The sequence below is a fragment of the Mixophyes fleayi genome, chromosome 5, assembly GCF_038048845.1.
Source record: "Mixophyes fleayi isolate aMixFle1 chromosome 5, aMixFle1.hap1, whole genome shotgun sequence".
In the NCBI taxonomy this organism is placed as follows: Eukaryota; Metazoa; Chordata; class Amphibia; order Anura; family Limnodynastidae; genus Mixophyes; species Mixophyes fleayi.
In genome coordinates, this window is record NC_134406.1 from 239,162,819 (window position 1) to 239,188,230 (window position 25,412).

General features: G+C 39.2%; 1 protein-coding gene across 1 annotated transcript in view; it reads right to left on the reverse strand.

Moving 5' to 3' along the window:
* ZNF704 (zinc finger protein 704) overlaps positions 1-25,412 on the reverse strand; it is a 95,628-nt gene that overhangs the window by 11,968 nt on the left and 58,248 nt on the right. Inside the window, exons 3-6 of the mRNA XM_075214426.1 lie at positions 20,060-20,163; positions 17,890-18,119; positions 11,157-11,257; positions 8,995-9,289 (exon numbers count right to left, since the gene is read on the reverse strand). Coding sequence (XP_075070527.1) covers positions 8,995-9,289; positions 11,157-11,257; positions 17,890-18,119; positions 20,060-20,163 — 730 coding nt within the window. The remainder of the gene's footprint in view (positions 1-8,994; positions 9,290-11,156; positions 11,258-17,889; positions 18,120-20,059; positions 20,164-25,412) is intronic.

Sequence of the window (25,412 nt, forward strand, 5' to 3'; positions counted from 1 at the left end):
ATGTGCCACCTGCTGGTGCTTGAGGCACTCCTCGTTGGCAATAGGCCCATGGGAGCTAGTCATGCCCATTGGGTGTAGAAGGACATGAAGGACACGCCCCTTTCTGCAACACGCCGCGCTAGGTGTCACTTGCACAATCACAAACTTAGGCAAGTATGACATGATGTTTGTGAGAAAATGGTAGTAGTGATATAGGGCACATTATGTAATATTGTGTATAGGCCTTGAAAAAGACTTTAATATAGCAGTTATGCTAATGTTATATCCAAAGAGCTGTAAAGATGAGGTTGCCATGTCAGCTATGGAAAGAATTACTGATGATAACCAAACAATATGATTGTTTTGATTTCCTTGAAGGACACTGAGCGACGAAAGGATGAAAATATCAGTCCATTGGTTTTGTGACAGCAATGAAGAAGAGATCTCTATATATTATTGTAAAGTTACTGGCCCTCTTCTAGAAGCTGTATGAAAAAAATCTTACTCAAGGTTATTGTATAAAAAGTTTTCATGACCAAAGTTTTTGAACACCAGATGAATACTGTAATACCATCAGAAGACCATCAATGTCTAGAACTTACCTCCAGTCAGTAGATTTGATTCCAATTATTGTCACACAGATTCAGTAACACAGTATGGAGGAAAAGCAGAATTATCTTCATTTAAGTATGTTGAAGTCCTGTGCCATTCTAGACCCACCAAATAAAACCAAGTACAGACCAATTCTGAAAAATTGACCAAGACCACACATCGTACCAAGAAGTAACATCTATGAAATATTATAAGATAATCTAACTTCCTACCCTTACTAATTATCTCACAACTCCTGACCTTCAAATTGTGCAGGTGAGCTTCTCCATGGGATTCCAGTCTCAGAGTGATCTTCGACTTCAAGTCAAAATGAGGAGAGGACACTGGGTCCTCCTTGGACATTGAAGTCCTTTTCTTGTGATGGAGAGATGGGCCCTTTCCTTTTGATGATGAACTTTCCTGTCCCGAATTCAGTGCAAAGTGGTTAAGCCTGTCTTCCAAGACTGGGGATTAAAAATGAATTATGGACAGTGGACATCCCAGGGCTAATAAATATAAACATTATCAAATTGATGCCTTCAAAAGCAATTTGACTGTGACTTCGGCTCAAATGTAGATAGGATCAACCACAAGATCAACATAAAATAATTGATTTAAAAAAATATGAATCAGTAAAATAGATAAAATATGCCATGGATCATCTGAAGGTTCTGTAACTCTTTTTGGTGTCATAATGTCATACAAACATTCTGCAAAGTCAATATGGCCACTATGTGGCATTGATAATGAATGCAAAATTGCAGATACATAAGATTCTTTGTACAGATTATGTTTTACTGAATATAAAGGGAAAGCTAAAAATAAATCAGTATTTACAAAAGGTTGAAAAAAAGGCACAATTCAATCAAGTTCAACCTTTTATAAATTTTAATTTGGTTTGATTTAGAGGATGGCGAACCAAAACACCCAGTGAGGTAATTACCAATTAACTTCACAGGGGGATAAAATTCCTCCCTGACCCCAAAAATGGCTGTTGGTTTAATACCCTGGATCACTAACGCCCATTATGTCCTCTACTAATTATAGTGACTGATGCCACATTTCCAAATATATTTTGAAATTCTGCTCGAGAACCTGCCAGCAGCACCTCCTGTGGTAAGGAATTCCACAGTCCTATTAGTATTTGTACATTGAGGAACACTTTCCTAAGCTGATGGTGACATTCACATTTGATGTCTCCTTGCCATCCGCACAGTCCTGGTTATGAAACCTTTGTTAGACAAATACTTACCCTGACCTTATACATATTAATTAACCTCTAAAGAATGTTTTTTCCAAAGTAAACAAACCTCAATTGTGTATCTCTATAAATGATCCCTTCCATTCTCTTTATTAATGATACTTGTCTGTCTCTGAACCCTCTCAAGACCTTATATACCCTTAGTATAGTGTTGTGCTCAAGCTAAGTTTGCATCATGTGCATACATTCTCTTCTTTTATACATTTCTATTCACCTATGCACTTGCCGCCTAGCACTGAGTACTTTTACTCAGCTCTCTATTTTTTTTTGTAAATGTATTTATATTAAAGGGGAGGTAACTATGTCCCCTTTTTTGCAGGGGGGGTTATATGAGAGCCCCAATTGAAACTTTAAGACTCCCAACTTTTGTAAGATCTAAAACTACAGGTATGCAATATTCTAACAATGATGCTTGAAGACTTTTATTTAGAGTTGTCCAATCAGGTCCTTAAGGACCAGCATGATTTCAAGTTGGACAACAGCTGTTAGTGTAATACATAATGTTTTATTATGGCTACATTCAATAAAACTCTGTCTCCATATCGGCCAATATTAAGCTGTTCTTGCAAGTGAAACCCTCTAACCGACTAGACTCAAAATAGCAACAGTTAATCAAGATGAACAAGTTTAACTAAAACTCCTAATGGTAGGAAACCGTTCATTTTAAGTGAAGCACCTATACACACTGACATAGTGTAATATAATGATGATATAATGATGTAGGACTTTTGGCTCATTATATATGCATCCCCGCCTGTGAAATTTACGGATATTAGTGGTCACCAAGGAATTCTGCGACCATGTAAAAAGACAAAGCTGATAGCCTATATATTGACAAATAAACAAAATATTTAGTATTTTTATTGCCGTTTTATTATTTGTTTTTGTTTGTTTGCTATACTTGTTGTTTAATTTTGTACTTATTTTTACTGAGAGAAAGGAAAGCTGACAGAGTTAATGGTTTTTGGCTCTCTGTGACATGGAGCTGGGGAAAGAGTGAGTGCCGGCGTGGTGAGTATACTAGTAGCACTCCTGGGTGTGCTGTTTATGGAGTAAACTCTGGCTGCAGTAACTAAGATGGAGTGACGTGCATATACTCCATAAACTCTCAAATATATTGCTATATTTGTCACTCTCTGGCTTCACTAAGAATCTAATATAAACCAATAACCACTAGTCACCAAAGATGAATATACACCAATCAGCTACAACATTAAAACCACTGGCAAGTAAAGTAAATAACATCATTTATCTTGCTACAATGGCACCTGTCATAGCAGCAAGTGAACAGTCAGTTCTTGAAGATAATATTTGGAAGCAGGAAAAACGGGTAGAAATTAAAATCTGGGTGACTTTAACAAGGGCCAAATTGTGATGGCTAGATGACGGGAACAGAGCATCTCCAAAACGACAGGTATGCAGTGGTTAGTACCTACCAAATGTGGCCCAAGGAACCGGCTAGCCCGTTTGGTCCAATCCCACAGAAGAGCTACTGTAGCACAAATTGCTGAAAAAGTTAATAGCAATGATAGAAAGGTGTCAGAACACACAGTGCATCGTATCTTGCTGCGTATGGAGCTGAGTAGCCGCAGTCCGTTCAGAGTGCCCATGCTGACCCCTGTCCACCGCTGAAAGCGCATACAATGGGCACGTCGGCACCCAGATGTTGACCATGCTGCAATGGAAAAAGGTGGCCTGGGCTGATGAATCACATTTTATTTTACATCATGTGGACTGCTGGGTGCGTGTGCTTCATTTAGCTGGGTAGAGATGGTAACAGGATGCACTATGGGAAGAAGGTGGTCTGGTACAGCCATTCATGGCAACCATAGTCTCTGATGGCAGTGGCCTTTTTCAGCAGGATAATGCACCCTGCCGCACTTCAAAAATTGTTCAGGAATGGTTTGTGGAACATGACAAACAGTTCAAGGTGTTGGTCTCCAAATTCCTTAATTCCCCAGATCTCAATCCGATCGAGCTTCTGTGGGATGTGTTTGAAAAACATGTCAGAGCCATGGAGGCCCCACCTTGCAACTTACAGGACTTGAAGGATTTGCTGCTAACTTCTTGGTGCCAGATACCACAGGACACCATCAGGGGTCTTGTGGAGTCCATGCCTTGACAGGCTAGAGCTGTTTTGGCGGCACAAGGGGTAACTACACAATATTAGGCATGTGGTTATAATGTTATGGCTGATCGGTGTATATTCTACTTGTTTATACAAACATTCACACCACTCATGCATTATGAACAACTATATTAATAGGCACAGTCTAAATATTATAGCAATAACAGGTGAATTAGGGAATCATGCATAAAACAGTAAACCAGGCCATTTACTTACCAGGACATGTTCACTATTAATATGATTCATATTAAAAGGTAATGATAAGGAAGTATATATATATAAGTTAAAAGTTACTAATAAAACCAGTAGCTCAATACATTATACATACATGTTTTCATAATGTGATCAATCTGAGAATACATACATTTTTCCTCCTTTGTTTGGGGATAAGATACAGCAACATAATATTGTGAGACTATTATACTATGACTGCAATGCAATAAATTGACAATAGATGACACATAAGTCTGAAATTATGAATGGATCTATGGAGAATTTTACATATAAATATGAGTTACCATATTGCATTATTGGAGAAACAACTTCTATTTCCACTACCTGTTAATAATGGCACCCTGTCTGTCAAAAAAAGGAAAGAAGAACACTAAAGTATTCATATATAAGCCACCATCAGATTGGATTATCTACAAGTCAGTGTATGCTACTGCATTTGGCCTAAACCTGTTTGGTAACAATTAAAGGTACTTATTAAAATGAATGAAAGGCTTGAGGAATTATAGAATATAATGTATGCAGGTGCTTCCACACAGAGTGGGTCCTAAGTTAATTACGCAACTAATATCCTATGATCTTTGGATCATGTATAAAAGTTCTGGGTAGGCCCAGTTGCTTGATATTTTTCCCCAATATGGTTAGTGTGAGAGACATCAGTGACTTTGAATGAGAGAGTAATTGGTGAAGGTCTGCCAGAGTTGAGGAAGAATTTTACCTCTTCAAGTAGGAGGCAATAAGATCCAAACCCTGACACACTGGGAAAACCTATGCTATTTGTAAGGTCCAGCTGCCTCATTAGTGGTGTTTACTGCTGATAGGAAAGAGTGCTGCTTGTAAAGATCTGTATTATACTGACTCAGGTTAAGTGCTGCTAACATACTGACCATCTTAACTGCTGTTAGCTGTGATGCTGTGTTCCATGTTCCTGTACAGGAACTAATAGAGACACATTTGGAACACATCTTCCTCCATAATACTGACTTCACCTATGCCTTGCACAATTTGGTGTAAGAAGTGGGATCAAATCAAGTTCTGATCTGGAGGAGACCATAGTGCCAATATGGAGTTTGTCAGCCCATATTGAGGAAACTAGTTCTGCCACACTCTGTCAACAGACTTCCGGTATGCCTGACTCAATAGATCTGACTATACCAGTTTTCCTCTATGACATCTGCTGTATGTTGTCTGGACAACGCTATGGCTGTGGATGAGGAGCCACACCAGTCAATGTTTGTATCCCCAGCTAGATAAGGTAAGTTGACTTTGTCAATGCTTTGTCTGGAAATCTATGAACAAAGAGGATATAAGAGGTCAGTCAGCTGGTGACTTAAGCCTAGACGAATCTACTGGAGCCAGGACCTTTACTGGTCACCCCAGCTTACCTGACTGATACGATTCCTGACTAGGATTCAAGGGACATTCTTTGCGCAAGTCCTGCCTCATTTCCCAATCAGTTGGGGACAAAAAGACACCGCCATATGTTGGGTATATGAATGAAAGGGACTCTCAGAAGTCAGCTACACACTGTTGAATTGCTCTTTTGTGAAGGTCTTCACTACAGTTTCTATTGACCCAGGACCTCTGTTATTACAGCTAGTGGTTTAGATCCAGAGGAAAGTATTCAGAGGGTTGGTGGACTCCGGAGTAGTATTGGTTTTACCGCTATTGACCAATGAGGTCTCCCAGAAAAGCCCTTTTCCTATTGGGTGCATACATGGGATGTCTGGTCCTACCTTACTGCATGGGTTCCTTTCACTATACTAGGGAATACCAATACCTTAAAGGTGGGGGTATGCACATATTTGTTAGTTCCATGTTAATAAGTAGAAACTGGCTGGACTTTTCTATCTTTTGTGTCAAAAAGGTCCTAGTTTTTCCAACTGATGTTTGTAGACCTCTGGAGAGACATTCCACTTTTCTCCTGATCTTTTTTTCTCCTTCTAAAATCAGGAGAAAGATTGCATGGACTGTGCCTTGTGAGAGGACTTAGTGAAGGGATGGTGGTTAGACACAACCTGTTAATGAGAATGTTGAACTGTCTGAAATAAATTAAGACGTGTTAACTTGTCTGCTTGCACCTCTCCCTGAACTCAGGGTGGCACAAGCGGATGACATAGCTAAAGCTTTTGAAGGTGCTAGGATAAATGGTAAATCATTACATGCTATGGAAGAGCCCTGATACTCTTTCTTTGTGTTGCTCAATTCTATTTTTTCTGAAGGGACATACACAGATAAATAGGGGAGGCGATGGTGGTCTTTAGCCTTAGCTCATACCATTTGGGGAGAAATACTTAAAGTCCTTGTAAAGTATAATAGCCTATTTTTTCTGGCTTGGTGTATGGTGGCTACATTTTCTGTATTATGTCCTGAACTTCAGGTAACAAGCGCAAAAAAACAGCCTCTGGCCCTCCTTCTTCCTCTCCAGATTGTTGGGATCCTTCTTGAAAAAACATATTGGTAGACTTGGGGGTAAATGTATCAAGGTACGATTTTGCCAGCGTGTTAAAATCGCGGCAAATCGCGATTTTAGTTAAAAATTCATCAAATGTATCAAGGTGCGATTTTTACCCTGAACTTCAAAATCGCTGGTCATCTCCAGCGATTTGCAGCGAGTTCAAACACTGCAGTGTTTGGCAAACTCTCCTGTGTTGTAGCAGTGTGTTGTCAACACATCTCTGTTACACTGGCCTGTCATACAGCTGCCGGAGCTCCGGCCAACATGGTTCTCCAAGTGCCAACATGCCCTGGCTGCCGTGGGTATGCTGGTGCTTGTAGTTATACCAGCAGCAGCATGCCCACACTATTTTGGGCTGGCTGGGACTTGTAGTTCCACAAAACAAAATGGCGTCAGTTTGTTTTTTTCAGTATTTATCGCCGTTATTACCCTACTACCCGCAGCCCACGGGGGTAGGAAGAGCCCTAGTGCTATCAGCACTGGACTGGGTGTCTCTAGGGGGGAAGGGGGTCCCGCTAATTTTTTTTCGGGGGACCCCACTCCCTAGGGAATCCAGCCCAGCGCTGAACAGTCTAGGGTTGGTTAGTCATTATGGCAGGGGGACCCCTGCTGCGTGTCCCACTGCTATAGTGTCTCCAACCCTGGCTGGTTTGCCTAGTGCTGGTTAAGTGAAAATCGGGGGGACCCCACGCAAAATTTTTCCCCGATTTTCACGGAACCAGCAGTAGTCAGGCAGCACTAGGGTTAAGCAGGAATAGAGGGGGGACCCCACGCTTTTTTTTTTTATATACTTTAATCTATTCTTTACAATTTTTACACTGACAGGCAGTGTAACAGTGATGTGGTCAACAAGGTGTTATAACTATTTTCACAATTTGGCTTGCTGGTCCAAGGCACAAATTTCATGTTCCAACTTATGCAAGGGGTCTTGAAGCAATGTTGAGAAAGTGTGTGCAAACAGAGAAAAACTGCTCCTCTCATATTTTTAAGAATGTGAAGTTCCTCAGGCTTCAAGTTTTTTGCCAATTCAAATTTTGTATGGTAGGAAGCCTTAGGATATTTTCAATTTTTTTAGAGAATGGTGGGAGAAACACACTTTCAGGGAAAAAATATGTTTTACTTTATGTCTTGAACATGTGCAGCTGCTTAGACTTAGCCGGCCAGTTGGCTTGCGAAAATTTGAAAAATATGTAAGAGAACCTAAAAGAGCACATGGTTGTATAACTGCAACAACCACTTTTGTGTCCTTGCTCCCAGATATAAGGTTCTGTTGTTATTAGGCACACCAAGAGCAATCTCTTGTCTTAATGGCTGGGCCCTTTCTATGGTGACGAATATAGTTTGGGAGTTAATGCAATGAAATTTGTAACCATGATACTTAAAAGGTTAAAACAAATATATCATATAAAGTACTTAATTACCTGAAAAGAGCAGATGCTTAGTTTGTACACCCACTTAGAGGTGGTTATGAACTTGGCCCTCAGGTTGCCATAGAAGGATATGGGTCCCCTTTGAGCAATCCCTTATCCCTGACCAAAAATAGTGTCTAGACACTTTGGTTGACAAGTTTTCAAATGGGTTCTTTAATACTTCAAGATATAAATCCTTTCTGCACTGGTAGGGCATAATATTATTATGCCCTCAATGGTCATGGTTCACCAAGGCCCCTATAGATGCCCAGAGGGGAAAAGAGAGTTGGAGAACAAGGAGGTTAGAGCAATGCTGAGGTTAGGAATCATTGAGGAGTAATAAGCAAATGGTGTAGTCCTTTTGTCCTCCTGTCCCAAAGGCCACAGAATTCCAACTTTCATAAGGTTAATAGTGTCTCTAAATTTGAGAAGATCAAACAGACATTGCCTTGTCCCCAGACTTCTTCATACTGATGCCTCTGACGTGGGACTTTGGGCAGGATATTAAATGTATTAAATGTTGGAAATCCAGAAGTACCATGCCTAGTGCCAAAACTCTGCACCGCAACAGAATTTTTTAACCTATATTTTCAAACAAATTTTGAGTCTGTCAGACATATTTTATTATATTTATGACTTTACGAAGTACCAAATTCATATTTTAAGATTCAGACAACTCCTTTTGCAAAATATTGTGTAGAATATGTAACTAAATCCTAATTCTAATATTATAATTATGTTTAAGAGCCTTAAATGATGACTTTTAAACTGTTATTTAACCCTTGGAAATAATAACTATGGGTCCTAAACTAAGAAATCCCCAGCAAATCCAAAATCAGATTCCGTTCACCTAATCCTAGATTCAACCAAACCTTAATATTACACCTACTTAGGATTTAGCAGAATTCCAAACTGAATTGTGGATTTAATATCATTATTTGTGAACATTTATAACATGATTCCTGTGGTTTACCTGGTAGGCATGATCAGACTGTACCATGTAGAAAGTGTTTGGGGCTGATCTGCAGAGACGGGAATTCAGTTTGGTCTCTGTCTTGGTAAAAACAGTTTCATAATTTCCAGCACTTTGAAAAAGTATTGTAGATGGAGCTGATGCAAAAGATGGAGATACAGGTGAGAGGCTATACAGCCCTTCAGAGTCATTGTTCAGTCTGATCTCTGTATAGTAAAAGTCCTCTTCTCCCTCACAGTCATCCGACTCACCGGGTCTTCTTGGGAGAGAAATGTGAACGTTAAAAATTATATCTCTAAAGAAAATTCTGCTGTCCAGGTGGCTAAACAATATATGCAAATAATGTTTTCTGACGGTATATGCCAGCACAGGTGAGATAACGAGTGGCTGGAAAATCTGCTCTAGAGGAGCAACAATGCTTAAAATATGAAGAAAGAGCAACTAATTGTCTACCTATTTTAGGGCAGTATACTATACAGACTTTTTCCAATCAGCAAATATATATAATTTTTAGTATACATAATCATTTGTAAACTTCATAGATGGAATATGAATATTTTTGTGAAAAGCAAAGTTGGAATCTCCCCTGGAACATCCTGTGCTTCCTCATGGTGTGTAACATTTTTTGATTGCTTCCTAATATGGATCAGGAAACTCAGGATGTAGCACATATGAAGGACATGTTTCTGATATTGCAGTACAACCCGATTCTCCTGTGCCATAGTTTTCCAAGGATAGTCTCGGTTTTTGCTACAGATGATTCATAACCGATCCAATAATTTCGGCCATAACATCTATAATTCCACAAATCATTAATAAATTGTTAGTTATAACATTCTTTCCTTCAGTGCATTTTTGTTTAACTTGATCACTCCAATCACTGCGCATTCCTGGTATATCTCTTGTGTGACTATTGAGCATGAGAGCTAAGTAGGGTGTTTTTTAGTATTATTTTTACTGTATTACTTAATTTTATTAGATAGGTTTTATAAGTTATATTTTATTGTTTCTTACAATAGGTATAATGTAAATTCAAACAATTAGAGACACCTAGTAAAGAGACTGATAAAGGTGCTCATTTATTAAAGTGAAAAAAAAGGAATTTATAAGACTTGGCAATTAGACAAATATGTGCTGCAACTGGCAGAAACCACATTTTGCTGTATTTAATAGAAAGAAAAAAAATATGTGTTTTTAAGACTTGACTAATAGAAAAATCTCACTGTCACAATTGATATAAAGTATATTACACTCACTTGAACCACCTACTTAGACTGAAAAAAGTAATTTTTATATTTCACTGAACATACAATTTTTGGTCGCATCTATTATTAGGTATATTATAATGTCATAGACCACCGATGGTTGCATTTATTAGGCTTATTAGACTATGAAAATGTGTTTTTAAGATTACTAACATAAAGATGATTCACAATTGATATACAATATATTAAACTAATCAGAACCACATATTGCAGTATTTATTTGAGGGGAAAAGTTTGAAAGACTGAGTGACCTGAAAGACAGACTTGGTATCATCTAAATTACACCTACCAAGCTATTACAGCTCAATATATCTATTAAATACCTATAAATGTATTACACTGAAAAGCATTTTAGTACAGTTTAGAGTCTAACCAGCGATTTTCAGAGCTGTGTTAAGAAGATTACAAAGAGCCTCACAAAGAGATGTTTCTAATATCATACAGAATGTGTATCACGCTAGCTATATGGTTCCTTTATACGGCTATGGTCATATGGTGATGGATGTTGCTTTGTTATCGACTGATTTTCTTGTGTGAGTGGATTGTTTCAGATAGGTAACAGATGAGTATACTACCCCAAAGTTTTTTGGCAAAAAAACATATTTTGAGTTTGTACCATATATTGGTTGACCTCAAGGTCTGTGCTTATTTGGGAGAGAACAAGAATAATTCAACATTTTCGAAAATAAAATGTAAGAATTTTGCACAAATCAGAGCTGTCTAAGAAATGTTTCACCAATGCCAAATCTGAAATATTTCAGATTCAGCCAAATCATTTTACTCAACTTTAGTTTTCGTCATGTGAAATCTATCATTCAAAATGTTTATTTTCTTATTAAAAAGATTGTCAAAGTGAATTACCCCAGGTGAATAGTCCTGATGTGCTTCTTGATTCCAGCTGCAGTGCTCAGAATTTTGCCACATTTCTTCCAGAGACATTTGAACATCACTTTCATGGAGTTCTAAAGAGAAATAACACACAATGTAATGCTTGTCTACAACGCAGAATAACAATACTAACAAGACAGAGTTTACTTCCTAAATTGCTATGATTTTGCCAAAAATATGTACTGTGCTTCTCAAATAGAAGAGCCTTGTGGGTAGTACCCAGGACTGGTGATTACTGGTGAGAAAACAAGAGCAACTCAACATGTTGTGACTTAAAATTTAATTCACGACATACCCTGTTACATTTTAAATATGGAAGACATTATTGTCAAGCTTTGAAGCTGACTCCAGCACTATACAAGAATTCACAATCTGACCTACTGCTTAAATACTTAAGCAGTATATTAGGGTAATAAGGGACTAGTAAACTATCAATGCCTTATGTAGAGTTGAATGCATTTGCACCCTGAGTGTTAGAAGGAAAACATACACACATTAAAAAGAGTATTTGCATCATACTGGCCCACTCTCCTGGAATGTCTGGGAGACTCCTGAATTCCAGGTAGGTCTCCAGGACTCCGGGAGAGCAGACAAGTCTCCCGCATCCTGTAAATCGGTAGCCATAATGACGCGATTCGCGGTAAATCACGACAAAATATCAATTTTGTCTGGGGGTGGGGCCAAAATGACTTAATTTGCCACGCCCCCCTCCCCATCACACCCCCTCTCCAGGATGACCTGGAGGCCAACTAAAGAAAGTTGACAAGTATGATCTACATGCAGATGCCCAGTCAGGTGCATCTCACAATAAGTCTAGCTCTATACGTCAGGATATGTGGCTTGTAGTGAATGAGCAAGTCACATTACCATATTTCTACACAATATAATAATGACATGAAGTGTCAAATACACAGAATAGTGTCCGGACAGTGTTAATAAATGTGAAAGTTGAGTTTTCTATGTAATATATCATTAAATACAAACACAACTACAAAATACGCATTAAATTCAAATAAGTAAAGTCCATTAAATACAAACATTGGTTATTTTCCTTTTTAAATTCTTTCCATGGTCCAAATGGCACTATAAAATGAGCCATGCAAATAGATGGCTGTAACTTAATATAATATAGCAGCCACACTAATGAATTAAGTACAATGAGCTGGAGAAGTGAAACTGCAGACATCCAAACAGAAGCGGCTAATCAATACTACTGATCATTTATCATCATCAGTGCGTTTTGTTGCACTGTCCTCACGCTCTCCGCAGTAGATACGGCTCCTAACAGGTGTCTGCGTATAGGTCTACTTCAGTCACAATTACGAAATAACGCTTGTAAATGCATGTTCAATGCTAATAAAACAAACAGACGTACAGCCAGCTTTACCTGAGGCCCCCAGTTGTCTATATTATTCTAGAACCACTGCAGTCCCTTGCTTGATCTTGTTGTGCATTCTCAGTTATATTTACAAAGCTGTATAATTTCTCTTATGTCTCTAAACCTTTCCCTATGCATTGAAGAACAGAGATGGTAAGACATCGGGAAGAGGAGCGTATGTGTAACTGCATACTAAGGGCCTGACTTAGGGATGAATGTAATGATGGCCAACTTGTGTAGGAGCAATGATGGATCTGTACATCTATGTTTCCATGTGTGTACTTTGAGTTGCAGCATGCTAAGATACCTTAAAATATGTGCAAACTTAAATCCAGCGTAAAGGTGCATCCGGGGCAAAGATGCGACTATTAAAAAATGTAAATTTAAATTTGCTGCCGATTTACATAGTTGCAAAACGTATGTATTGTAACGTATAGCTAATCTCTCTCCCAGTGCAAAAGACAACAAGTACAAGATATGTGCAACTCTAAATACAGGTGCAAGTTGTGCGCATGCATCCATTTTTGCACAAGACACAACTGTACATGCATTTATTTGCAATGTTGGACTGGGGCATGAAGGGCCCACAGGGGGAATACAATGGTAGAGGCCCACTAGAGGGGGTGTGGCCAGTCACTAGAGAGGCGTAACCAAATCGGGGTGTGGTAAGCCCACAAAGGACAGCTAGCACCATAGTATAGTATATAAAGAATACACAGTCTTGACCTGCCCTTAGATTGGGCAGAACAGTCACCAAAAATCGGCATTGTCCCACTAGAATGAGAACATTTGACAGACTATCCTGCTCTTTCCTACCTGTTCATGTCACTTTCACCACCTGTGGCTGCTGGTTTCTTTAGTTGCGGCTTTTCTGGATCCTGGAATGTTGGGGGCCCTATTTGAAAAAAAAATGGGTACATTTAGAAAATTTCAACCAGCCCCTGCGTTAAATCAATAGGACCCTCGAATAATACTTAGGCCTTCCTCCAGGCCCAACATTAAAATAATAGTATTCCCATTTAATAAATAGATCTATATCCCTCCAACCAACCCCAACATTAAAGTAATAGTATTCCCATTTAATAAATAAACCTATTTCCCTCCCTCCAAACAGCCCCAGCAATAAATTAATAGTATTTACATTTAATAAATATACCTATTTCCCGCAACCGTCACTACCACTAAATAATTCATATTCACATTTAATAAATAGACTTCATGCTCCTCAAATTCAGCCCCACATTCAATTAACAGCCCCAAACCACCCCATTTTAAATTAATAGTCCCCACTATAAAATTAAATTGCCCCACTATCACCTCTCAAACAAAACAGCACATATTAATTAGCCACCCCCATACCACACATACAACACATTTCCACAAGCCCCCTGTGCCATCACACAAATTACTGTGCCCCTTCATCACCATGCTGTGCCCCCTTATGATCACACTGCACCCTCCATGCTCCTTTTTCTCCCTCCTTCAACTACTTCACCTGCCCACCTTCATCACCGTGTGCCATGCTGCTTTTGCTCCCCTTTCTCCTGGCCCCCCTTCATCACCCTGTGCCATGCTGCTTTTCCTCCCCCCTTCATCACCCTGTGCCATGCTGCTTTTCCTCCCCCCTTCATCACCCTGTGCCACCCTGCTCCCCCCTTCACTCTGTGCCATACTGCTCCCCCCCTTTCATAACTCTGTGCCATGCTGCTCCCCCCTTTCATCACTGTGTCATGCTGCTCCCCCCTTTCATCACTCTGTGCCATGCTGCTTCCTTCCACGTTCATCACTCTGTGTCATGCTGCTCCCCCCCTTTCACCACTCAGTGCCATGCTGCACCCCCCCCTTTCATCACTCTGTGCCATGTTGCTTCTCCCCCTTCATCACTCTCTGCCATGCTGCTTCCCCCCTTCATCACTCTGTGCCATGCTGCCCCCCCTTCCTTCATCACTATGTGCCATCCTGCTCCCCCCCCCCTTCATCACTATGCATCATCCTGCTTTCCTCCCCATGACTTCGTTCCTTTTCTTACCTTCTTATTGGCTTCTTTCTTCTCTTCTTCTCTTCTTTCTTGCTTGCCCCTCTCTGCGTCGCTCCTCACTGAATTACATTCAGTGTGAACAGAGCAGAGAGGAGGGAGGAGGAAAGCCAGCGCCTCGATCACGTGAGTATTATTATTTTTTCTTTTTAAGACCCGCTCCCCCCAACAACTAAGAGGGGAGCCATCAGGCGTCAGGGCCCACCGAGGGATACCCTGGCTCCCCGGCGGGCCAGTCCGACCATGTTTATTTGTAACTCTAAATTAGGCCCTGTGAATACTATAGGTATACTATAAGGATAATACGAGTATTACCATTTCCATATGCTGTCGTGCCATCTAAATGCCACCCTAAAGGCCAACCAAGGATTTTCCCCCAGAAAACATATATAGACTACTTTTGTTATAGGACCTGGGGTGTTACTAACAATTACTCTAACCAAATAATGCAAAACACAATAAGAATCTTGTCTGGACTACCCTGACATTTTAGTGGCGGTATGAAAATGTAATGGGAATGTAAGTGAATGGCATTTGAAATAGTTTTACAATTAAAGCAGTGGGAGAAGTGGCGATACCACCATATACCAGCCCACTTAGACCACTATATTTATATATATTTATTTAATCCTGTAAATAATATAATATATAAACAGTGAGTTCTGATATCATTCCTTGTAATTGATGGGTTATTAATTTATCACTTCAGTGTTCATTAGGTAGACGTGTGTATTATCCCACATATCATTGGCTAACATTCCCAATATGCAAATTAGGACTGGGGCTAAGAGTGAGTTAGCTAGGTACTGTCAGCAATGACATGGGGTCCTTCCCATCTTATACTGGCATTAAAAACATATCAGCATAGTGTAGAATGTAGAAGACATATACTGACACATTAATCTTTCTTATTTCATCTATCATCATTATCATCATCATCATCTATTTATATAGCGCCAGCAAATTCTGTAGCGCTTTACAATTGGAGAGTTCTCTCCAATTCTAACAGAGTTCAAATCACCACTTGACACTATAGCATCTGATAAAGTAGTATTTGTTAATGTCCCACAATTTGCTGCCCACTTAAAATAGATGCTGCGGACAGGTGCCCTTATTACTGGACATTTCCTATTTCTAGCTCTATCTATATTTTACATATATGATTTAAATGCAGTGCAACCGGGGGAAAAGATGAATGCTTCCTGCTGACTATGTCAATGAAGCTCTACACTAGTCAGATAGGTTGTTTAATAAAAATAAAAATAGTTTTTCTTTAGAACCCAAATAAATAATTTTAATCATTATTTTGTTTAAGCCACCATGAATTAATCAGGTGTGTGTTATCTGCTATAGAAAAATGTCTTTACAATACACTGTATATTGCTGTGTGCGTTATGGAATTCTAGTCAGATCTTACTGTACATATATCATAATTCAATATATCCTGTCTGCAGACAATGGGTAACATGGGTGACCCTTCAGGGGGAATCTCTTCACAATTGCATTAGGCCGAGTGCAGTAATCTGCAGCAGCACAGAACTTCATGTTGGCATAACCAGCCAAGACAACAGACACAAGAAATAATGCTCTTATCCAGCAAGCGACTAACATTAGATGACATGGCAGCAAAATCACATCTAACAGACTTTATCAGTAAGTCAGTTGTCTCTAGTCTTGCGTGTGTTAATCAGGCATAAGCATGGCTGCATTGTAAAAGACGATATATCATGTTGCTTAGCTTTTCATAAAGATCTGTCTATTGGTCTATCTGTCTATGTTATTGGTGCTAGTTTTACTGCAGGTGGGTATACAAATCTATTTGTGGTAACAGAAATGTCAATTAAGATAAATGTACTAGAAAATGATACACAAGTACTGTCTAGGATTTCTATTAGAATAGTTACAGAATGTTATAAATAAGACTTGTATCACAGGTCATTATTTGGATAGCTCTCTACTACAGTATATTATCTCCAATGAGCTATACATTGTTTGGCTATTGTTTTTCTTGTCTATAATGCTGCCCACAGTACAGAACAGCTGGTGTGCCTTGTTCACATTAATAGGTCAGGCAGGATCCCCCACAATGCCCCATCTGGGTCCAGGAGACCTGTGGTCCCAGCTATGACTTCTAGAACCGCACAGGAATTCATAAGTAGGACGTCTCATATCTCCTGTGCACAGTGCATTGGTTCCAAAGGATGGGGCAAGTTGTACTGGAACCCTCTGTGTAAGTCAAATAATTGGATATGGTAATTTCAAATTAATATCTATCAATCTGGTTGTCTATGTCTAAAATTATGCGAATACCAAGCTATGACGTGGAGGAGCGTAATTAATCACAACTTATATTATTGAATTGTTACTCTGCTGCTTTTTGCTATTAAATCGCATTGTGCTTTGGAACCACACAATTTGAAGTGGACAATCGCCATTGGATAGCAACTAGACATACATAACACCTCACATGAAAGGCAGACGAATATGGAAAACGAATGAGATGAATAAGAAGAGGGATACAAAGAGATAATGAGGAACAAGCAAGAGGAACAATAAACCAGGGGGGCAGGCATAACGTGGAAGCAGATAGGAGACACAGCAGGATCCATGGTGGCATATGGGGGAAAAGAAATAAAAGACGACAGACAAGAGACCAAGGGGACAGATGCCAGAATATCTGCAGACAAAGTAAGTGTGGTGTGTGTGTGTGGTAGGTGATTCTAATGGAGAGGACATGTCAGGGGTTCCTATCTCCACTAAGCACCAGGAACTATTAGTTCTGTCACTGGTAACATTCTTTCTCCGCTAGCATTTATTGTCTCCCGGGGTGTAGTTTATGGAGTGAATAAAGTGCAGATATTGCAGGCATTGTTTTTAAACTGTGACATACTGTATATATGTATCCATGAGCTCTAATATATAATGAAATTGTGTACCCACTGGCATATTAAAAACATCACATCACAGGGCATAGATATAATATTGTAGTGGGTACTGGTCCCAGAAGTGGCCTTGGGATGATGTAAGGATTGTGCTCCATCAAAAAGACATTGGAACGACACAATTCTGTAAATGGATTTATTAGGGATCTCAGTAATGTGTACCATGGTTAAGACATGCAAAGCCCAGTTCACATTTCTGACTGATCCCTTCATCTCTGTAATACCAGACTTAACATCTAAATCTTAGGAGAACATTATTGCACTGTGAGAGCTTCACATAAAACAAATGACTAAAAAAAATATATATTTTAAAAGAAATTGAAAAAGAAATAGTTCATAATGTAAGCAGACCTTTCTTTTTCTTGGGACAGGGTCTTCGAATAAGAGATTGCTGGGGTCTGTGTCATCGGTGGTTTCGTCTGGATGAACCAGGCAGCGGAAGTGCTTGAAGCTGTCAGCAGATAATGGTGGGGATGGGGTTGATGGATTGGAGCAGTCACTGGTTGTATTCCAGCTCCAATAACCACTGCTGCTGGTGCTAGAAGGAACAAACCCGGCTTCTGTCCAAGAACCATTTACATCTGTCAATAGAAGTGCAATATTATATGTATATACCCCATGTTTGACTTTACATTGTATACATCTCTTAGGGACCTGAACACAAACATCCTGTTTAGTGATCAAGCCAAATACCAGCACCTGTGTGTGGAAAACACAAGCTTGAAGGGGTATAATGAGCAAAGCATGAAAATGGTGCGAGATTAGAAGATAATTACATAGGAGAGGGGAGGAGATTAAGAACGATTCCCGAAGGTGAGTCTCAGAGTTGACATAAGTGTAGGCTAGTGAAGACAGCTGGAAGAAAATATGCCAGCTCTCAATCACACCTGTATATTTAGCCTTCCAGCTGTATAGATACAACTAAACTGTTAAGGAAACTGATATATTAAAAATGAAGCGCAAAAAAATCCTTTCAGATTCCCTCTTTGTGCCAAACCAAATACCAAGATAATTTGCATAAAATTGTATGTTTTTTTTTGTTTTTTTTAAAATCATCACTAATAATTACATAGCATACATGCACATAAAAACCTAAATAATTTTGGGCAACAAAGTTGTTAAGAAATACTTGGTTACACCCTTTATAGACTGACCCGGTAGCTGCTACCTTAAAAAAATTCAGGTGTAGCCAAATGCTGGGAGATTTCTTTCCTATTTCACTTGCAAATATTAATTCAAGTTGGGTTAGTTGCCATTTAGACATCCTACAAATGCCAAATGTTACTTTGTCACGATGTAGTCCCTGTAGCTGTGAGCCAAGGCCATATGATTTTGACAGCACTTCAGTGATATTTAGCACATAGATGAGAGTGTAGGTTGCTACTCAGAGGACCTATGACATTGGGTTGTCAGATTAAATGTTTAGAATAAAATATGAACCAATACTTTATTTATACTGTGTTTGATATATCATCATCATCATCATTTATTTATATAGCGCCACTAATTCCGCAGCGCTGTACAGAGAACTCATTCACATCAGTCCCTGCCCAATTGGAGCTTACAGTCTAAATTCCCTAACACACACATAGATACACAGAGACAGACTAGGGTAAATTTTGTTAGCAGCCAATTAACCTACCAGTATGTAGGTTACATAATTGCACAGTGCAGAATTGCACTGGTAAGGACAAGTGCTAACAAGTGTGTACCTTTTTGGTAAAGACGATCATGTAGAAACATTAGATTGAAACTTTTTTTTATTCTCTACATCAAGGGTACTCCTTCGCATTATGATGAGAAATCCTTGTCAAACATGCGCAGAATTGGGCATTACAAACTAAAAAAACAATAATAATTTTGCTGGACATGAAATCTAATGAATATCATTGTCTTGATATTACACATATTTGGATTTAATTGCTTTTCACTTTGGAAAACATGCATTTAAGTCATGGATCATAAATTTATTAAGTACTGTGCACCTGCTCTAATGGACCATGAAATGGCAATTTAGACCCTGCTCTCATATATGTACCAGGTGGTAACATAGGGGCCATTATATCTGAAAAAAAACATCAATATGTTTTGTGGGTCATAAATGATACCCACTATAATGTTTATATGCACTAAGGGCCTGAGTCATTAAGGTAGGTAAGGCAAAAAAAAGTAGATGTTCTCCGGTACAAACCATGTTACAATGCAAGGGGTGCAAATTAGTTTATTATTTTGCATATAAGGAAAATAATACTTTTTAATGAAGCACACAAATACTCAATAGCTTTATTTTTACAATGAAATTTAAAGTTAATCTAGGACATTCCCTACCCCAACTATAAAGCTGTCCCCACATTTTAAATTTACCTCCCCCTCCAATACAACATGGTTTAGCCCAGGTGCAAAGTTACTCATTTTGCTTGCTTTGCTTTCCTTGATGACTCAGGCCCTAAGTGTATAATGTAAGTATGTAATCATTATACATATCTTGGAAGAGTAATAGACTTTTCCTGAAAATACTTACCGGTAAGTCGAACTGGAGGACTGCGAACCAACGGACTGGTAGACAGACTAGTCAGCACCATAGCTGCCGTTACTTTATCCATGTCTAATTCATCTTCATATTTCCTAGAACACATTGGAATGTGTATTATTTGCATTGTTTATCCACAACAATAGTCAGGAAACATATAGTAAATTACTTAAATAATACATACTCCCTACTAATACGTATAGGTAAATCAGCCAAAGACAGCATTGGTAAGAGATGCAATAAATTCACATTTACCAACACACAAATAGCCACATAGATTGTAAGGCTGAAATACACAAGTCATTCTTTCAACCTTTTTTAAATTCTGTGTTGATTCAGAAAAAGGCAAAATAAATTTAACCAATAGGGAAATGGTGAGTGATTTCTTAAAAACCTGATATATTTACAATAGTAGACCACAGGCAGTGAGACAGAAATGTATGTTTGTATTTACAAAGCTGGGTTTGTGGGAAGGTGGCAGAATTTCACGGGGACTGACTGCCCTTTATTCCCTCATGGCAACCAATTGCCTGACAGCATACAAAAAAAAATAAAAATTATCACTTAAATGACTAACATCATTTCTAAATTTGTTATCTATGCATGGTGTATGGGATCGGTTGAATTGGACAATGGATCTCTGTGGCGATGAACAGTTGGGTGATGGCTTAACAAACAGGGTCTAGGGAAATAAAATCCAAACCCTAAGTTTTCTGTTTATCTCCTCCCCCTGGCAACGGCTTATACTTAGCCATTTCAAGCAGGCTCAGTCAGACAAGGCGTTGAACAAGAAAAGAGCTTGAGAGGACGTTGGACTCCAGAGAGGAAGATGCCAGAGAAGAAAAGAAGAAGATGTTGCGATCATGACTACAAGACGCTAGAAAAGAAAAGCAGGCTGAAGACATTGGGCTCAAGAACATTGGGCTCGATTCCTCTTCTGGAAGAGGAATCGGACGTGTGTCACTGGAACAGCGGCAAAGGAAATGCAAAGAGTTTTCACGGCTCCTCCCAGCTGTCAATGAAAGCTGCCAGAACAGGTAAGCCCTTCAGGCATTAGAGTCAGGAGCTAGGCCCATGGACATATTACATTCGGGCACTAGGCCCGTGCCCCAATATTAGTTCAGGCCTCGAACCTGTGGCCACCAGTTAATTCGGGTGCTAGACACATGAACACCAGGTAGATTCAGGCCATAGACCTGTCGGACATAGAAGTCCTCCCTTCTCTACATTTCCTTCATCAGCTCGATTTTCTGTATTCTCCCCTATCCTTAATGGGAGCTGAATTAGACACTAGGGTATTTCACTAGACACAAGAGAGACGTGGTTGTAGTCCCTTATTATTGGGACCATGCCCTAGACATAGTTTTCCTAATTTTTGCCTACACTTCCATAATGTCCGAGAGACTCCCAAATTCCTGGTAAGTCTCAAAGACTCCCATTGTCCATGCACCAATTCCTAATGTCTCTAGCATTCTGCGATTCTGTCAAGGGACACAATCACTAGACTAGTATGCTATCCAATTCCAGACGATGATTTAGGGAACTTCAATTGTATATTATTAATTATTGGACTTCAAAATTTTATTGAATCTATTCAAAGTTTCTTTGAAAGCTTCAACTTCAAAACTTCAGCTTTTGGAGAAATGATGTTGCTTCATTTTTGATACGAGAGCATCAATATTGGGGCATTTTGATGTCAGAGCAATTTGGATACAGTCTTCAGCGTCCAATCGATTTCTCTGCTTTGTTTTTATGTTCGTTAGAGTGGAAAATCTTTGTTCACAAAGGTAGGTTGTTGCAAAAGGCAGCAACTTTTTGACTGCCTCCTCATGTGCAATTTTGAATGCCTATGCAGCTGTTGACATCCAAAAATATGACAGATCTGCTTTGTTATCAAATGCAATACGTGCTTCATTATTGCATCGAAGCTCAAGAAGTGCCTCTGCCAACCCTTGAGGCTCTTCTGGTACAACAGCAATTTCACATATAAAGGGTCTACAATCCAACTGACAGCATGTGAATCGGCAGCATTACCCCCAGGAATTTTATTTTTACCCCTTTTGGGGTAATTTACCCCTGTTCCCTGACCACTGCCCTACAGGATCCTTTTCAAACTTCTCACCCTCCCCCACTCCACTGTCCCATACATCTCTAACCTTCTCTCCATTCACACTCATTCCCTGTGATCGGCCAATGAGCGTCGCCTCTCCTCCACTCTGATAACCTCATCCCACTCCAGAATCCAGTATTTCTCCTGGGCTGCCCCCTCCACTGCAACAACTTCCCACGGTCCAACTGACTGTCTCCTAATTTGTGCATCTTCAAGCGGGCACTTAAAACTCATCTGTTCCCCAAAGCCTACCAGCCATCCACTTAACCTTCTCTCCATGCTCAATCTCCTCTATCTCCCTCTGATCCGCTTCTTGCTTCTCTTGCAATTGATATCCTCTGACTCCCCATTGTGCCTCCTGTCTCTCTGCCTTCCCTTAAGGATGTAAGCTTTTACGAGCAGGGCCCTCTTCCCTCTTGTTTCTCTACCTATTCTTCTGTTCCTTCTTCACTATGCAAGCTTTATTGGAGCTTTGAATTCCTGGGGGTAATTGTATCAAGCCATAAAGTTTCTGGCTCGTTTGAAAACTGGAGATGTTGCCTGTAGCAACCAATCAGATTCTAGTAAGCTATCATTTTGTAAAATGAACTAAATAAATGATAACTACAACCTGATTGGTTGCTATAGGCAAGATCTTAACTTTTCAAACATGTTTGAAGCTCATAGCTTGATACATTTACCCCCTGGTATTTTTTGTTTATTGTTATGTACTGTTTTCTCTGTAAGGTCCACTGTCTGTTCTCTGTACAGCACTGCGGAAACCCTGTGGCGCCCAATAAATAAAGATTAATCATTATAATATTGTCTCATCATATAAATGCTACTGATAGGAAAAGGTGTCCTGTTCCTCTTTTAAAACCTGGAGACAAGGTTAGCTGGTCTACTTTTAACATTCAAACAATGAAATTGGCACCTTGTTGTATTGTTCCTTTTAAAATTTTGGAAGTCATCAACCCAGTAGTCTTCATTATAGATTTACTTCCAACCTTACAGGTGTCTAATGTTTTTCACATTTCTCAGTTAAAACTTGTCATTGATCGACTTTCCACCTTTAACAAATTTCCATCTGCCAATTCAATACAAGATCAACAGGAATATGTGGTTCAAGTGCCAGCCCCATGGCTTCTACACCACTTCTTGGGTTCTCCTTCATCATTGACAGCCTCTGCTGTATAAAAAGGTTGCCCGGCCCTTCCAAAATTATAATACTTGGGGTCATGTGATCACAACTCCAGGGACGAGACATTCAAAACCTGCATCACTATTTAAACAGGCTCTGAACACTGATTCATTGTCTGAGTAACAGATTTCTCTACCACAGCTCCTTACTCCGTTTTCCCTGTTATACTTCTTACCTGTGTCAAAGTTCAATAATTGGATGAAGTCATTTTAAATGAATAAATATCGGTTATTATGGAATCCTGTGCGATTGTGATTCGTAGTACGAATGATAAATACGCAATCACATAGGAAAACACAGCAAATACACTTACATTTACACATACATTTGTAAATAGTTCACTTTTAATAAAGTTCCAACTCACATTATTTTATTAGTAAGACTTAAAGGTTACTTATACAAAGATAAATTTACATTAAAGGTATTTATGGTTCAGGTCCTAAGAAATGTATGGTGTTTGGTCCTATATTAATCCACTTTTTACCAGCAGGAATCTGGTACCATTGGAGAAGTAATCGCTAGTTATAATTATTATTATATTCATGCTAAAATATACTTTGTAAAAAGGGTTAGTTCAAACCAGTTTTGGCTGATTCCCTCAGGCAAGGCATGTGCTCAGCTATTGGAATTACTTGCCCCCACCTTTGGAGAAGAATCCTTTGAACTGACCTATGATCTGCATTTTACTGGACTGTCTTACACACTGAAATAATGAAGAAGGACCTTATTTTATCTTTTTCTACACTGTGACATCATCACTGTTTTTTTGTTAACTCAAACTGCATAAAAAGTCACTGAACAGTATCATTCACTCTCTTTGCCAACACAGACTTCAGGACTGATGGCTGTCCCTGGATCCAGGGGTTTGCTGCGTAGTGTATCAGTTATACTTTTTTGTATTTTTGTAATACTTTCTTATACTTTATCATAGTTTGCTGTAATTCTGCTATATTTTGCTATTAAATATCTTTGTGCATTCGAGAGATAGTACCAGACATAACACCTGCCTTTTCTAATTTGAACTCCTGTGTGACCTCGACTTGTTGCTCACTATGCTTTTGGATTCTGATTTTGCACTTTGTAAGCTCGTCTACCAGACCCTGGAATGTTGACCTTCTCTACTGGATCTCATTACTCTATACAATTACCTCTCTCCATCACACCAGAAGTGAGTTTAGAGGGCCATGACCTGCGAGTTCCTGACAGCGAAGCCCATACCACCTTGAGGCAGGTCCTGGTAAAAACCAAGAAGGGGAGGCTCATTAGACTCTGTGCATCCATTCTGCTAGTGCAAATTCTGGTTGATATATGGAATACATCCTATTGGAAATTTGGTTGTGACAACCACAATATCCAGAGCTCTTGGAACTTGATTCCTGTCTCAATTCAGGTAGTGTCAAATTTTCATGGTTTAGGCACAGCACAGATCTCAGATGCCAAGAAAAGAGATAAGACCATATGAAAGTAGATCGCATCAGCAGTAAATCTATGCATTTGGGAGAGTGGGAGTTGAACTGCAACTATCATATGGCCCACAGGATACCTAACATATTATGATGCCAACATTTCTGGATGGTAGGAATCAGATGTGGACTTATCGATCAGTATTCATCTTTCTCTAGTCTCAGTGGTTGATTGAGCTCTAAGGAAAATCAAAGGATTTTTTGTGCTTTTGAGGGGAGAACATATTTTATAAATAGGGTAACAAAGACCTTATATTTATACCTTAGTTACAATATGCAAATAAGCAATCCAATGAGCAGTTACCATGTCATATAAATGGGAATGCCATTTATATGACAGACATTTGAGTTAAGAACTTAAGTACTGTGTATTCAGATAAAGACAAAGACAAGTGCTAAGACAGAATCCCATGATTTGAATGCTCATTAAAGTATTGCCTCAACAGTCTGACCTGTAACTGGAATTCTCAGAAATAAATTCTTCTGCAACATAATTTATGTTGATTTAGAAGTCTCAATGTGACAATCCATACATTGACAGGTTACTTCTATATTTTGAAAGTTTAACTTCTGAGGTAATTGATGCCTTAA